At 37.7% G+C, this 15,824-nt stretch overlaps 4 protein-coding genes and 1 non-coding gene across 5 annotated transcripts; 2 read left to right on the forward strand and 3 right to left on the reverse strand.

The window, feature by feature from the left end:
- Positions 1-2,547: 2,547 nt before the first annotated feature.
- LOC125498862 (uncharacterized) lies at positions 2,548-5,820 on the reverse strand. The gene is made up of 5 exons (XM_048647164.1): positions 5,634-5,820; positions 4,808-5,437; positions 4,091-4,756; positions 3,596-3,880; positions 2,548-2,693 (listed from the first exon to the last, which is right to left on the reverse strand). The coding sequence occupies exons 1-5, from the start codon at positions 5,818-5,820 to the stop codon at positions 2,548-2,550; spliced, it is 1,914 nt and encodes a 637-aa protein (XP_048503121.1).
- A 2,167-nt stretch (positions 5,821-7,987) lies between these two features.
- Positions 7,988-8,884, forward strand: LOC125498861 (uncharacterized mitochondrial protein AtMg00810-like). The gene has a single exon (XM_048647163.1). The coding sequence runs from the start codon at positions 7,988-7,990 to the stop codon at positions 8,882-8,884; it is 897 nt and encodes a 298-aa protein (XP_048503120.1).
- A 669-nt stretch (positions 8,885-9,553) lies between these two features.
- On the reverse strand, positions 9,554-11,472 carry LOC104895953 (UPF0496 protein 1). The gene has a single exon (XM_010682601.4). It carries the CDS (start codon positions 10,925-10,927, stop codon positions 9,764-9,766), a length of 1,164 nt encoding a protein of 387 aa, XP_010680903.2. The 5' UTR covers positions 10,928-11,472; the 3' UTR covers positions 9,554-9,763.
- A 1,834-nt stretch (positions 11,473-13,306) lies between these two features.
- On the reverse strand, positions 13,307-15,557 carry LOC104895954 (UPF0496 protein 1). Its single transcript, XM_010682602.4, has one exon. It carries the CDS (start codon positions 15,077-15,079, stop codon positions 13,883-13,885), a length of 1,197 nt encoding a protein of 398 aa, XP_010680904.2. The 5' UTR covers positions 15,080-15,557; the 3' UTR covers positions 13,307-13,882.
- Positions 15,558-15,714: 157 nt separating this feature from the next.
- Positions 15,715-15,786, forward strand: TRNAD-GUC (transfer RNA aspartic acid (anticodon GUC)). Its single transcript has one exon. It is a non-coding gene; the product is annotated as a tRNA-Asp (tRNA).
- Positions 15,787-15,824: the final 38 nt, after the last annotated feature.

Genomic DNA, 15,824 nt, shown 5'->3' on the forward strand with positions numbered 1-15,824 from the left:
AATCCTTTACCATACAAAGGTATACCACGTCACTCTTCTAACGCATCTTCCGCATTCTCATAGTGGACACCCACTTATCACCATTCTTCACCACAACGCCTGAATAAGAAATCCTATTACCTTAAGGGTCACGGAGCACCACTTTTTGGTCACGGCATTGAATGCAGGCATGCTTCGATAACCAATCTATCCCAAGGATGATGTCGAATTCCGACATAGCGAATTCCTAAACATCGGTCGGCAACTCAGAACCCATAATGCTGACAGGCATGCCTTTAAACTCATAATGCTAGGGATAATTTTTACCAGAAGAAAGAGATATTAGAGTCTTAGCAGGGGATCTGGAGGTGAGATTAGCCATTCGGATGAAGTAACTAGCAACAAATGATATCGTAGCACCAGTATCGAATAGAACATAAGAAAGAGTATTATTACAAGAAAAGTATTTGTGATAACATCTGGATGGACGTTGGGTTCAGCTTGTGTCATCACATAGATCCTGTATTTCAAAGGAGTAGAAAAATCAACTGGCTTAGCAGGACCTGCAGAAGAAAGACGGAGCATTAGCATTCTTAGGACACTAGAAAGACTTGTGCCCAATTTCCTTGCAATAAAAGCAGACGATAATCAATATGTAACAATTCTTCCCAGAATGAGTAGCCTTACCACACTTACGACACTTTCTCGGATCAAAGCTCGAACATACCCAAACCAGGAACCTTGTTGATAACCTCCTCGACCAGACAGCTCATACCTCGGCTTCTTAACCGGAATCTGAACATAAGTAGTTGCAGGATCTTTGCAGCAACCACTTTCGTAGAATCTTCCTCCTTGTAAAGATGCATGAATGCTTAGGGCTATTTTAGGCTCCCTGAAAAGTCGAAGCACCCGAACTTAGGACATATGGGTCCTCGCTCTTAGGTCCATTTTCTTGATGTACCTTTTTAAACTTTCAGCTTCGGTAGGTATAACGGTGGTAGCAAACCTAGACAGCTCAGTAAACTTGTCAGTGTACTCTTGAATAGGGGTGCTTATTGAGCAAGCCGAGCCCGAATAGCACTCGGCTCGGCTTAGCTTGTTTACCTTTTCATGGGATCGGCTCGACTCGTGAGCTCGCGGTGCTTGGGGGAACCGAGCTCGGCTAGAGCTCGTGATTAGAATTTCCGGCTCGAGCTCGGCTCGTGAGCTCGTTTAGGGTCGGCTCGTAAGCTCGTTTAGGCTCAGCTCGTGAGCTTGTTTAGGCTTAATATAATTTTATTTTTTTCCTTTTTTTTAATTGTTCTTACCTTTTCTTTTTATCTTTCTTCTATTATATTCCTTAGTTAATATCTTAAAATAAATACTTAATATCATTTTTAATATATATAAATAATTTTTTAATATATAAACAATTTTTTTAATAAAAAATATTTTTTTAATATATAATATTTGTTTTAGTATAAAATGATAATCGAGTTGTTCACAGGCTTTACGAGCCGAGCTTTGCCTTGCTCGACTCGGCTCGTTTAAGTCTTAAGTCGATCTCGAGCTCGAGCCGAGATTCAACGAGCCGAGCTTTGACGTAGTTTTGACCGAGCCGAGCCCGAGCTGCTCACGAGCTTGTCAAGCTCATTATCACCCCTACTCCTGAACACTCAAAGTACCTTGTGACAAAGATAGAAACTCCTCTTGTTTCTGCCAGCGGTGCTCGTTGGGGTAAAACCTTTCCTTTAACTTAACTCAAAAGTGATCCATCCGAAAATCGGTGTAGCCTTATAGTATACACAAACAGTATTCCACCAGTTGTCTGCTTCTAGTTTTAGATTGTAGGTACCAATAGACACCATTTCAGCACTAGGGCAACCATTAGCAGCAAACAGTTTCTCCATCTCCCTAATCCACCCTTCCAGCACAATTGGATCAAAAGTTCCGTCAAAAGAAGGCGAACGGTGACGGTCGAATCGGTCGAAGATAGATTTCCCATTGGACAGAGTAGTAGACCGATTCGCCATGACTATTGTAGCATTCTCGAGTGCCTGACGCCTCTTTCGGACAACCTCTTTTCTAGCACTAGGTAACCGTCGTGGAGGCATTTTATATAAAAGAGGTAAACATTCATTACTTAACAAGCTAAAATATACAAATAGCAAATTGACACATAGATATAAGAAAATATTTTCCCGTGGTTTGCTGCCCAAGTCACCCTCTCTCTATTATTATTCTTGGAGCTTAAGATTCTACTGATCCTAGCTATTTCACCTACACATTCCTGAGAGTTTCTTAGTGATTACGCGAGAGTCTCAGAGTTGTTTTTCTCTGATACAACTGTAACACCTCGTACTTAAATAGATAAGCTACTTAACAATAACTAAAAGATGTTAGCAAAAATAACGTTAGAATGGAAATGAAACTCTAAATCAATAAATAAAAATCAAAACTTAAGATTTAATAACCTCAAAACAACTCAACATGTCATAAGTTCCATCAAAGTAAGTAAATATCAAATCCAAAAGTAAACTACATTATTAAAAGCTATCAGACATGCAAGTCTCCAGACCCAAAACAAGTTTAAGCATCCTTAAGTCCTAACATCACATAAGACTCCATATTCTCATCATAGAACTCATCAACTAAGAACATTATAAGGAACTTCCTCCCATCACCAACCCAAACTTGGCTATCCCATGCAGTAATAAGTCTAAAAGTCTTGTCATCTGCACATATAATAATAATAATTCCACAATTAGTGGAAAGTAACTAGCAGTTCTCCCATAACAAAAGAAATCACAGTATATTTCAGACATAGATTACTAAGAAAAGGAATAGATAAGATCCAAGTCAACTATAATGTCCACATGCAACTGCATCTTAATAAGCTTACGAGTAACACAAATAAATAGTTAATAAACGAGTAAGTTAAATCAGGAAATAAATCATCTTAATTAAAAATACATAAATAAAAATAAAAGATATAAATATAACAAGTGTGAGTCAGTATATGAACGCCAGTGGATCGCAACCCACTTCCTAGGCTTTGTCATCGCATCCTCCAGGTCAGCCTATGGGATTACATCCCCTATTACCCATATCTAATAATGGCTAAACTCCCGATGCAAGGTAGTACACGCATTACTTCCTATCCTCTCGAACAACAATAATTAACCACCAAAGTAGAGTGCACGTGTAATCCCCCATAATTTTAATGGATTTTATAAATATATTTTGGTATTTATATATTTATATATTTATATATTTATATATAAACACAATTAGTTTTAAAATGATTTGACTATTTAAAAAGGTTGACTATTTTAAAATTCAAATGAAATTGTTTTAAGGATTTAAGAAAGTTAAAAATATTTTAATTAAGTATGCTTTGATAAAAGTTTTTTTTTTTTGGTAAAATGTAAGATGTATTACCAAAAGCAAATCAAATGCACCATTACATCCTAAGCCAAAGTAGCACAGCACACTACAGAGCCACACAACCTTCCAAGACAGCCAAAAAACAGACACCGGACACCACTTCCCTAATTATTACATGAGCTTACTAATTGTTGAAACCATAACTTATCCTCTACATTCCATTTAATATCAACTAGACTCTTAAATCTACCACAAACATCTAATTGAATATTTCTGACAATTACATCAGGCAACATCACAGCATCATTCCATAGAGCATGATTGCGCGCTCTCCATATATGGTATACTATTGCAGCTATGACAGAATAGCACAACTTCTGCCTCTTCTTGTTCTGAAACTTCCTTCCCCATTTCTTCCACACAAGATACAAATTTTCCTGACCCACATTATATATGCCAATCCACCCCATAACCTTCTGACTAACAATCACACTGCAAGGGCATTGGAAAAACAAATGATGACATGAATCCTCACCTGTATTACACATCAAACATAAGGTATCATGACAGATACCACCCTTAGCCAAAACAACTCTTGTTCTTAGCTTCCCCAGAGCTACTAACCAAGCAATAAAGGAATGTTTAGGAATATTAGTGGAATTACAAACCCAATAATGTCATGGCACATCCTCTTGAGGTCCATGTAGCCACTGATACCCCTCCTTTATAGTATATGGATGAATACCATTCAAACAATTGTTGTTGGTATATGCAGATTTAAAAACTTCCTTCACCTTACAAATACACCTCCAGATCCAGCTAGCAGTGAAAGAATGTTGATACTTCCACCAATCTGACTCTTTTAAGTACACACAAAGGACCCATTTAATCCAAAGGAGATCTTGTTTTTGAGCAATCTGCCATACAAATTTCCCAACAGCTGCTATGTTCCATCTTATACAATCTTGTACTCCTAGTCCACCCTTCTTTTTCTCTTTACATACCCAGTCCCATGCCACAGGGGGAGCTTTACTCAACACAACCTTGCCTTCCCAAAGAAAAGCTCTGCAAACTTGATTAATCCTATGTAGAACACACTTGGGCAGTAGGAAATTTTGAGCCCAATAAGTGTGTAGACTCATAAGCACTGCATTCACAAGAGTGGTTCTTGCTGCATAGGAAAGATGCCTTGAACTCCAGCTCATGATTCTTTTTAACATCCTATCAACCAAAATGTCACAATCTGCTTTACTCAGCCTCTTAGAAGTGATGGGAACTCCCAAGTATCTGAAAGGAAAGGATCCTTTTTTATAACCAGTCACTTGAAGAATTCTACTTTGTTCCTCCTCCTTTACATTTCCAAAGTAATAAATGGCAGTTTTTTCAGGGCTAGCTTCTAATCCAGAAGTCACTGCAAAAGCTTATAAAGTTCTCACAAGGAGCACCACTGACTGAAAATCACCTTTACTAAACAGCATCAAATCATCAGCAAATATCAGATAATGAATCTTCAGTTGATCACATCTATTATGAAACTTGAATTCCTCTCTATGGCTCATTTTCTTCATCAATGTTGTGAAGTATTCCATAGCAAGCACAAAAATCAATGGAGATATAGGGTCTCCTTGCCTAATCCCTCTTTTACAATGAAAGAAACCATTCAGACCCCCATTTATACTCAAGGAATAGGCAGGAGTAGTGAGACATTCCATAATCCAGCCAATATATCTTTCAGGAAATTTTAAACCAATTAACAATTCCCTAATAAACTCCCAATTCAAGGAATCATACGCCTTCTTCAAGTCTACTTTCAAGGTACATCTAGCAGGAGCACTCTTCCTTTTATAATTTTTGAGCATATCTTGACATATAAAAATGTTATGCAATATGACTCTATTGGCAACAAAAGCACTTTGCACTTGATCAATAAGGCTAGGAAGCACAACTTTCAATCTACTGCATAGCATTTTTGAAATAGCTTTATACATCACATTGCAACAAGCTATAGGTCTGAATTGAGATACATCTATAGGTTGTTCAACTTTAGGTATAAGGCAGAGAGTTGTGGCATTCAGTTGTTTGAGAAGTTTACCTGTTTGAAAGAAGTTAAGCACAACATTGATAATATCATTCCCAATGCAAGGCCAAGCCTCCTTAAAAAACAACTGGTATACCCATCAGGCCCAAGAGCCTTATTGTCTTCTATATCAAAGAATGCGCAGCTTTGACATCTTCATTTGTAAATGGAGCACACAACCCCTCTTGCTAAGCCTCTGTTACCACATTGCCTTCCTGAATCACACTATTACTGACATGTTTTATAGCATGCTTTTCAGTACCAAGTAACTTCTTGTAGAACTCCAAAAAAGCTTCTTCAATCTCCTCTTCATTCTCTTTCCACTCACCAGCAATATTTTTAATCCTGACTATCATGATGATGATACTGCTCAACTTACTAGAGAACAGTACCAGCATTGCATGTCCTTAGTCAAGCAAAGTAAGGAAGAGACTCATAATGTTGGCAACACCTCCACTCCTGCCTTTGTTGCTAATGTGGCAGGTACTTGTCTTATTACTTGTTTAAACTCCAAGTGGATCATAGATAGTGGAGCTACTGACCATATATGTTCAAATCTGGATTTGTTTGATTCTTATTATCCATTTGATAAAGTACCTAACACCATCACTATTGCTAATGGTAAAAGTGTTGAGGTGAAACATATAGGCACTGTAAAATTGGAGAATGATGTGTCCTTGAACAAAGTATTACATGTTCCAAGTCTACAATTCAATCTAATATCTACACATAGGCTGTGTGCAGATATGAATTGTGCAATTATCTTCTCACATGATAAGTGTATACTTCAGGGACATTTACATAAAGATTCTCTGGTTCTTGGTATGTTGGATGTTGGTTTATATGCAGTTGAAGTTGGTGCAAGTTCCAGACAGTCTTCTGTCAACTTAGCTATCCAAGAAGAGGCCAAGCTTTGGCATTTAAGACTTGGTCATTTGCCATTCAACAAGCTACATCATGTGAATTCTAAGTTTCCTGTTAATAATTGTTGTCAAGACAATATATGTCAAGTATGTCCTAAGGCTAAGCAAACAAGGAAATCATTTCCTACTAGCACTATTACTAGTTCTGTGTGCTTTGAGTTGCTTCATTTGGATGTGTGGGGACCTTATAAAGTCAAAACCTATGATGATTGTAAATACTTTCTCACTGTTGTTGATGACATGTCCAGGCATACTTGGACTTTTCTTATGAAGAATAAAAATGATACAATTGAGATCTTGGAGTATTTGATAGATATGATTCATACACAATTCAATGCATTTGTCAAATGTGTAAGGACAGACAATGTTAAAGAATTGTGTGAGGGCAAAATCCTTTCTCTTTATCACACTCATGGGATATTACACCAAAGGATTTGCACTAATACACCACAGCAAAATGGTGTAGTTGAAAGGAAACATAGGCACCTCATTGAGACTACCAGAGCTCTTTTTCTTCAATCATAGATTCCATCTAAGTACTGGGGAGAGTGTTTACTCACTGCTACCCACTTGATCAACAGGATGCATTGAGTTGTATTGCTTTTCTGTCACCTTATGAAAAGATGTATGGTAAGAAACCTAATTTAACACACTTAAGAGTGTTTGGATGTCTTGGGTTTGCTTCTACTATCAAAACACATAGGAGTAAATTTGATTCTAGAGCTGTTCCATGTGTTCTTATTGGTTATCCAGTAGGAACAAAAGCTCACAAGTTACTTAATCTTGAAACTAACAAGGTGTTTGTTTTTAGAGATGTAACCTTTCATGAAAAACATCTCCCCTTTAATCTGTCTGAAACTTCACACAGCTCATCTTCTCCTATTTTTCTTCCCTCAAACACATCCCTAGACCTCACTGAGCCTATTGATTTATCTGATGTCTTTGTCTCTCCAGTTGACACACCATCTGAACCATCTTCTCCTCCTGACTCTTCTATTTCTGAAACCTTCTCTGAAACACCTTCTCCCTCTAAAACTGAAACACAAACACCTTCTAATCTTGCCACACCTTCTTCTTTTGTTCCTACAATTCCTTCATCACCTGTTGAAAAAAGGTCCACTAGAATTCATAATCAGCCAACATGGATGACTGTTTATATTTGTACAATTACTAATACTCCTTCACACTGGTGCAACATAGTAAAATATGAAGATTTTCCATCATCTTCCAAAGCCTTTATCTCTCACATTTCTACCATCTCAGAACCAGTTAGCTATCTTGAAGCATCCCAACATCCAGAATGGGTATGTGCAATGCAGAAGGAAGTAGAGGCTTTGGCTTCTAATAATACTTGGTTGGTGACTGAGTTACCTAAAGGGAAGAAGGCAATTGGCTGTAAGTTGGTCTTTAAAGTCAAATTAAAGAAGGATGGAAGCTTAGAAAGATATAAAGCTCGACTTGTGGCTAAAGGCTTCACACAAAGGTATGGTCTAGATTATGCTGAGACCTTCTCACCTGTTGTGAGAAGGGCAACTATTTGATGCATCCTAGCACTTTCAGCAAGTTCTCAGTGGGAGATACATTAACTTGATATCAATAATGCCTTCTTACATGGCACTTTGGAGGAGGAAGTGTACATGAAATGCCTGAGGGTGTTCCTAATCCTGAAAACAAGGTTTACAAGCTGATAAAGTCTCTATATGGGCTAAAACAAGCCAGTAGACAGTGGTTTGCTAGACTCAATTCAGAACTGGAAAAGCAAGGATTTGTACAGAGTAAAAATGATTACTCTCTTTTCATAAATGGATACCTTAATGACATGTGTATTGCAGCTGTGTATGTGGATGATATCATCCTCACATGGCCTAATTTTGCTCTCATTGTTTCACTCAAGCAGCATTTACATCAGGTTTTCAGCATCAAGGACCTAGGTGCTCTAAGTTTCTTCCTTGGCATTGAAGTTTCAAGGTTGTCTTCTAGAATTATTCTCAGCCAGAGAAAGTTCACTAAAGAGTTGTTATCATATTGCTCTTTAGATCTCTCCAAGACAGCCAAGATACCATTACCACTGAACTTGAAGTTGTTAGCAGAAGATGGTGATTTCTATCATGATCCTTCCCAGTACAGGTGTTTAGTGGGCAAGTTAAATTTCTTGACCCACACTAGACCTGACTTGTCCTTTGCAGTGCAAACTCTGAGTCAGTTTCTTCATGCACCTAAAACTCATCACTTTCAGGCCTTGCATCATCTTTTAAGATATGTTGCCAGTACTGCTGATCAGGGAATTATGCTCCAAGCTTCTACGCAGCTCACTCTACAAGGTTATTCAGATTCTGATTGGGCTGCATGCCCCAACACCAGAAAATCAGTTACTGGGTATGTGATGCTTTTAGGAAATAGCCCTATTTACTGGAAATCTAAGAAGCAATCCACAATCTATAAGTCCTCCTCAGAGGCAGAGTACAGAGCTATGGCTGCAGCAGCCTCAGAGCTCACTTGGCGGAGTCACCAATCTAACTCCAGTGAAGCTCAGCTGTGATAATCAATCAGCTATATTCACTTGGGCAAAAATCCTGTTCAACATGAGAGGACCAAGCATATTGAAAATGACATACATTTCACTCGAGACAAATTAAAGTATTGGAGGGTCTCCTTGAACTTGCTTATATTCCTATTGGTGATTAGTTAGCAGATTTGATTACTAAGAATCTGCCCTCTCCTCAACTGTCTAAGCTCATGATCAAGCTAGGAATGGTCTCTCCACCCACTCCTACCTTGAGGGGGGTATTGAAGTTACTGAGGAAGAGAATTAGATCAGCTTCTAGAAGCTACATCTCTAGGCATGTGCAACTAACTTCCCTGAATTTCAGGAAGTTAGTTACTAGCACCAAGTATTTTGTGATGTAATGATTTGTGGGTCTTTCCTACGTGGCAATGTTTCTTACCTTGTATATATTCTTTTCTGTTGTAGCTCAAGTCATTAAGACAATCATTACACAATAATGAGAAGCTGAAATTCCTCTTTTCTCTCTTAATCTCTCTCCTCAAATTTAATATGTTCATATGAGAATTGTAACACCCTCTAAGTAAATTTGTAAAAGATCTCGTGATAAGACCATCTCATTTGAAATTTTGCCAACAAAAATAGTGTCAAATAGCATTCATCTCCTATGGTGTAAATTTCAATTCGACTATAACACACCACAACTGAAAATGTATCGGTATCTCAGAAACACAAACACAGCCACAAGAAAGATAACCACTCTAGAATCCTACATCTTTGTTACCAGAAAGATGTATTAAGTATTAACCAACTACCACATTCTGATAAATTACACAAACAAGCATGATCTAACAATAAATAGTACTAATGTTACAACATAAAAAATAAAAATAAAAAAAAAAGACAAGTTGCAATTCATTCTTCACTAGGATGCTTAATTATCCTCTGCAGGATCACTGTCCTAGCCCTTCTTACATCTCGGCTGTACTTATTGCCATGCTCCCCAAGCTCATCAATTGCCTCCAAAAACTCGGTCTGCTTCTTCTTGATCTCCTCTATTACAGTAGCGACAGCTCCCTCTTGACTAAGCGCGAATTCAGTATTTGCCAACAATGACTCAACCTGAATATCTAACTTATCAACAAGAATACGGATGCTATCCAAGTCCTTGATTGCAATGTAAGTCCCAACTTGCATCGAGTTAATCAACTCCCTTTGCGTCTTCAATTCACTCTCATACTTTTTCCACAACGAATTCATCCACCTCCCAATCCCTCCCATCGGAGCAGAAGCCGCAGCAGCTATAGCTGAAACCATGGGAGGAGCCGAAATGGCAGCAGCAACCACAGAACAAATAATCACTGCTACAAAAGTGGCCGCAAATATTATGTTCGACACCTTCCTATATATCTTTAATGATTTCAATTTCTTGTCAAGTTTATGCTTCCTAAGCTGCAATTTCTCAAACATCACTACTTGCTGTTTATAAACAGACTGAAACATAGTTAGAAATTCCTCAGTAAAAGGGTCACCAGCCTCTTTAAAATTCTTCAATTCCTTCAAAATCTTCCCATACCTATTCTGACCACTAACATTACCAACATTCCCAATTTCCTCCTCAAATTGAAGCAATGCAACTTGTATAATCAACTGACGGTCACGAACCCTTTTGAGACATTTATCAAGAGCAGTAAAAAAATCAAGGGTTTGAACACTATACTCAAAATAATCTTGCACCAAACCAAATAATTCCTGATTATTCCAAACATCTTTTTTACACTCTAAAATGACTCTAACAACTTCTTGATTCATATCAATTAAACAACCAGCAACTTGTTTAAGAGAATCAAGGGATACAGAATGAACCTCAAAACCTTCGTCACCTTCATTATTTGTAAGTGAGTTGATGATATGAGTGGTGCGCTCATGAAGGTGAGAATCGAAGACTTGAACATCTGGGTCAAGTTGACAAGCCTGTAAATATGAGCTGAGTTCATTATTGTTCATCTGGGTGTTTGTGTTTTGGTCAATTGCAGGTGGGTTTACATCGTTGGGCCCTTTGCTGGATTTCGCACCCATATTTGTTTACTCTTCTTTTTCTGTAAAAAAAAGCAGGAAAATGCAAGCGAATGAACACTAAAAATGCTGAATTTCTGGAGTTATGAAATTGATTTCTGAGGAATTTGGGGGGAAAGATTGCTGCTTTTTGAAGGATTGGTTATTGAAGAGGGAAATGGAAGAAGGATTAGCTTAAGCCATAATATGAGACAAAAGGTGGAGAGAGAAATTGAGGAGGAAGATTTACTGAAGGAAGCATTGGAAGTATGAAGCAGAGGAAATTTCCTGTTTCTCCTTGTGGAGGAAGGAATGGTAAAGTGAGAGAGAGAGAAGAAAAAAAGTTGAAACAAAAAGAAGCAGCTTTGACACCAATTCAACTTCACACTAGCATGTCAAAAACAGAACTCTTCATACCACTTTTTTTTAGCTTTTTCTAACTGGTGGGAATGGATTCTGGGACTGCAAATCTATAATTTGAGAACTTGTGCAGATTCCTTGAGGTTCGATTAAAACATTGCTTTAGGAATTAGGATGGCGAATCATAATTTCATGGCTACTCGAGGACATGCTCACCCTGCCTTGTTAAAAAAAAAAAATTGAGAAATTTTATTATTGAAGCTCAAACATCAAACTACACTTAGTAACTTTGAATGTCTTTTAGTTGATATATATAAGAAAAAATATAATCATGTTGGATCTTATTTAATTCGTCTTAATTTGTATTTTTCAAATACATTATTTTTATGTTTTTTTTCACATATGTAACTCAAGATATTGGTGTTTGAAGTTGTATCTCGTAAACTGTGAAAAACAAATGTAGCATCATTTTTGGGACAGAGAGGGAGTATTGATTAGGTAGAGTATTGATTAGGTACCCCTTCTTTCCAATTTTGTCACGGTAGACAAATGAGTAAGGGTATTGATGTCATTGTACTTCATTGATCTCTATCAACCCATTTAGTATTTAGTAATTCTTTTTAGAAAGCGTGATAAAAAAAAGTAACTTATTCTATCCAAGGTGATTCAATTCCATTTTGGACTGAATATGGGCTTTCGAACCATCGATGATCCTTAATATCAGTGCCCACCTAATAAATAAAAAAGGGGGGCCAAGGTAGATAAATATCCATTCTTTTTGACATTTTGCTTATTTGAACTTATCTCAATTTATCTCAACTTATTGGATCTTATTTGAATTTATTAGACCTTTTGTGTGAGCTTACTTATCTAAACTTATTAACCCGTATTAATTATTATGCGAACTTATTTTATCCTATAACGACAAACAAAGCGAAAAGAATATAGCCCCCAGTCTTATCATGGTCACGCATATGGCATAAACTTGAGAGGATATAGGAATTTACCATGTGAAAATTTGCTAGAGCGGAAAGGGAGGAATTGAAGGTGCTCTTATTATAGTTCATTCCTTAAATTATACCCTTTTGTGCAGCGTAAAAGTTCTTAAAAGAGCATGTCTGCAACCATATCCCACAGATGCAAAAGAAGGGCAGAAGGACATTAGCATTAGTGAGCAGGAAGAAATGGCAAGGTGCGTGGCGCGTGCTACAGTGATTTGGAGGTGGGACGTCAAGACCAGCAAGTCTTCGAGCAAATTAGTTGGAACTAATTTCCAGGGAAAATATTACTTGCTTGGAACATCCTAAACTAATATATGCTTCCGGATTCTTATTGGATAGCCAATTAACTCATTATCACAATGCTGCTAAACATGATGATACTCCTGAGTACGCGGGTGCGATGATGGGCTGATGGGAATGTTCATTTTCAGCAGCATTCTTCAAAGCTTCAGCTGTGTCACAAAGGAAAAGAAAGGGACTTGTCCAATACAATCTATGTTTACAAGAGTATAATGTTGAGGTGTGTATAGCCGTATACTTTACGTGGTGAGCAGAAACAGGAGTATTTACCAATTACCATGCTGAGACTCCGGCTCAATGTGGTCAAGAGTTGTATGTACAATAAATGACCAGGAATTTCTGGTCCACAATATGGTCTGAACTCTGAAGGATGCAAACATCTGACTTGCAGAGCATAACCTTGCATTTTTTGGCTAGCCATGCAGTTGGCACCCTTGTGATGACAGATTAAGTGCAAGCTTCAATTAATGTTGCTTGAGTTCTTTGAGCGAAAAAGCAATAGTAAGACAACACACATGCATCATTGACATTGATAGTCATGTTCGCAGAGAGGCAACCAATTGGGCCTCTTCACTCTTGAGATCCAATGGGGATCATAAATAAAGCTGGGGATCTATTATGCGATAAGATTAGCTAAGCTCTTCTAGGCTTAGTATAGTGGATTCGTTTCCGGATAAGTATGCAAGTGTTGACATGGCAACTTCTAGTAAAGATAATATCATAAATGAGAAGGATCAAAAAATCAGAGTGAATCAATTCCATGAGCATTCAAACAAATCACTGTATTCTTCTTCACAATAATGTAAATGGAGTTTCTCGAGTCACAGAGTTCTCAATGATACAAGAAAGCATATTGCATATGTACACTAATGTATACTTCTTTTATCGCAATACTAATGGTATACTTTTTTTTTATGGTAACACTAATGTATACTTCAACCACTCCATTCAAGTTGATAACATTAGTAATACCATTGGAGTGGTCATGACTGTAATTCAGCAATCAGCACAATACTACAAACACACAGCCACAAGCAGGGTTAAAAATGCTTACACAAGCATACCAAGAAACAAGCCAACTGAGATTTGCTTGAATGCTTCATTAACTTGTTGCTGCAAGTTCACTGGCATAACTTCACCCTGCTTACATCAGTTGGGCTATCTGACAACCAAAATTTTATATCCTTGAGCATTATATGGTTATTGTTGCACATTTCTCCTCAAAGATTGTTCTCATATGGAGAAAAAATGAGCATATGAGCACATAAGAAAGAACTTCCCATAACAACGATATTGTTGATATAGGAAATGGAGCTGGTTAAATAGGTGCACTAGAATTTCTCATAATCCTATGCAAGATCACAGTCCTCGCCTGTCTGATTTCTCTGCTGTATTTATCAGAATGCACTGTTATAGTATCAATCCCTTCCATAAACACATTCAACTTGTTCCTAATATCATCCATCACCATGGTTAATGTATCTGCTTCCTTCAATGCAAAGTCAGCATTGGACAACAAGGAATCGATCACAATCTCCAACTTCTCAACCAAGACTCGAATGTTCTCCAAGTCTTTAACAGCAATGCAAGTCCCAATCTGCAACTCGACAATCCACTCTCTTTCACTTTTCAGCTCTCTCTCATACTTCTTCCATAACGAATTGAACCACTTACCCATCCCTCCAATAGGAGCTGAAACAGCTGCTGCCAACGCTGCTGCAACAGGTGGAGCAGCAATTGCAGCAGCAACAACAGAACAAATCACAACACCCACAAAAGCAGCACCAAAAATAATGTTACAAACTTTCCTATAAACCTTTACTGACTTCAACTTCTTATCGAGTTTCCGTTTCCTAAGCTGCAATCTCCTCAACATTTGAACTTGTTGGTTATAAACTGCTTGAAATATAGTGAGAAACTCCTGCCCAAAGGGGTCCCCAGCCTCCTTAAAACTCCTCAACTCCTTCAATGTATTAGAAAACTTATCACCAGCATTACTAACACCATGATTATCCCTCATTTCTTCCTCAAATCGCCTCAACGCAACCTGTATAATAAAATGGCGGTCTCGGGCTCGTTTGAGACATTGATCAAGGGCAGTGAAAAAATCTAATGTCTGAACACTATATTCAAAGTAATCCTCCACTAATGAAAGCAACTCTTTGTTCTTCCAAACATCCTTCTTGCAATCAAGAATAACTTTGACTGCCTCATGATTCATGTCCATTAGACTACCAGTGACTTGTCTAAGGGAGTCAAAGGAGAGAGAACAAACCTGCTGGTCCAACCCACTGTTGTCAACACTGGCTAGTGTGTTCATAACAGAAGCAGCATGTTGCTGAAGCTTAGAATCAAAGATTTTGACATCTGGGTCATTCTGACAAGCTGCTAAATAGAAGTTTACATCACTGCTACCAACTGAATTTGATCCACTACTACCATTGATGTTGCTGCTGCCGTTGTTTGTTGATGGGGTTGTCGGAATTTTTGACCTTTTGCTAAAAATTGAACCCATAATTCAGAAAACCCTCAAAAAAAAAATTCATCCAGATTCCCAAGATTTCAGCTTTTCTTCTTACCCAGTTGAATTTATACTAGAATTCACTTGGGATATCTTTAAAATGGAGAGAGAAATCTAAATTTGTGCCAAATTAAGGGATTGGATTCCCAAAAAAATGTAAAATGGGTAATGAGAAATGACCCAAAACTGGAACAGATCAACTGCTCAGATTTTGGTGACAGAAGAAAGATTAACCGCACATAATTAGAAGGGTAAGAAGAATTAAGATGGGAGACTTTTCAAAGGTTTTGGTGTTGATTGTGAGTCAGTCAAGAATATATTTAAAAAGTCGAAATGGGGAGATTGAATAAGAATATTCAAAGTAGGGTGCCCAAGCTGTGGTTTTTTTTTTATGGGGTAGGAAAGGGGAAAAAGTGTAATTTAATACTGTAAAAATTAAAAAAAAAAAAATGGAGATTGATGATGGATTACATTACATGAAGTTGACTGAGTGGTGTGTGGCTGCAGGTTGCTGCTTCTCTCGTCATTTACGAAGAATCGGAGATGATTCCTACCATCCTACTTATTTGACGCAAATCAATATATCGTGTATTAAACTTAGTTTTTTAGAATAATAATTTATCAACAAAGTCGTTGTAGTATAGTGGTAAGTATTCCCGCCTGTCACGCGGGTGACCCGGGTTCGATCCCCGGCAACGGCGTTTTTTTTTTTTTTATTCCTGCCAATGGATCACTCTTA

This window comes from Beta vulgaris, chromosome 6, assembly GCF_026745355.1.
Source record: "Beta vulgaris subsp. vulgaris cultivar EL10 chromosome 6, EL10.2, whole genome shotgun sequence".
NCBI lineage: Eukaryota > Viridiplantae > Streptophyta > Magnoliopsida > Caryophyllales > Amaranthaceae > Beta > Beta vulgaris.

Excerpts from the sequence above, each read along its gene's own strand:
- LOC104895954 (XM_010682602.4), bottom strand. The coding sequence starts at position 15,079 with ATGGGTTCAATTTTTAGCAAAAGGTCAAAAATTCCGACAACCCCATCA.
- LOC125498862 (XM_048647164.1), bottom strand. The coding sequence starts at position 5,820 with ATGCTGGTACTGTTCTCTAGTAAGTTGAGCAGTATCATCATCATGATA. Across the intron at positions 5,438-5,633 it reads TAATAGTGTGATTCAGGAAG|GTAAACTTCTCAAACAACTG; the intron begins GCAATGTGGTAA and ends TCTTTCAAACAG. Across the intron at positions 2,694-3,595 it reads TATTCAATTAGATGTTTGTG|ATGACAAGACTTTTAGACTT; the intron begins GTAGATTTAAGA and ends TTATATGTGCAG.
- LOC125498861 (XM_048647163.1), top strand. The coding sequence starts at position 7,988 with ATGCCTGAGGGTGTTCCTAATCCTGAAAACAAGGTTTACAAGCTGATA.
- LOC104895953 (XM_010682601.4), bottom strand. The coding sequence starts at position 10,927 with ATGGGTGCGAAATCCAGCAAAGGGCCCAACGATGTAAACCCACCTGCA.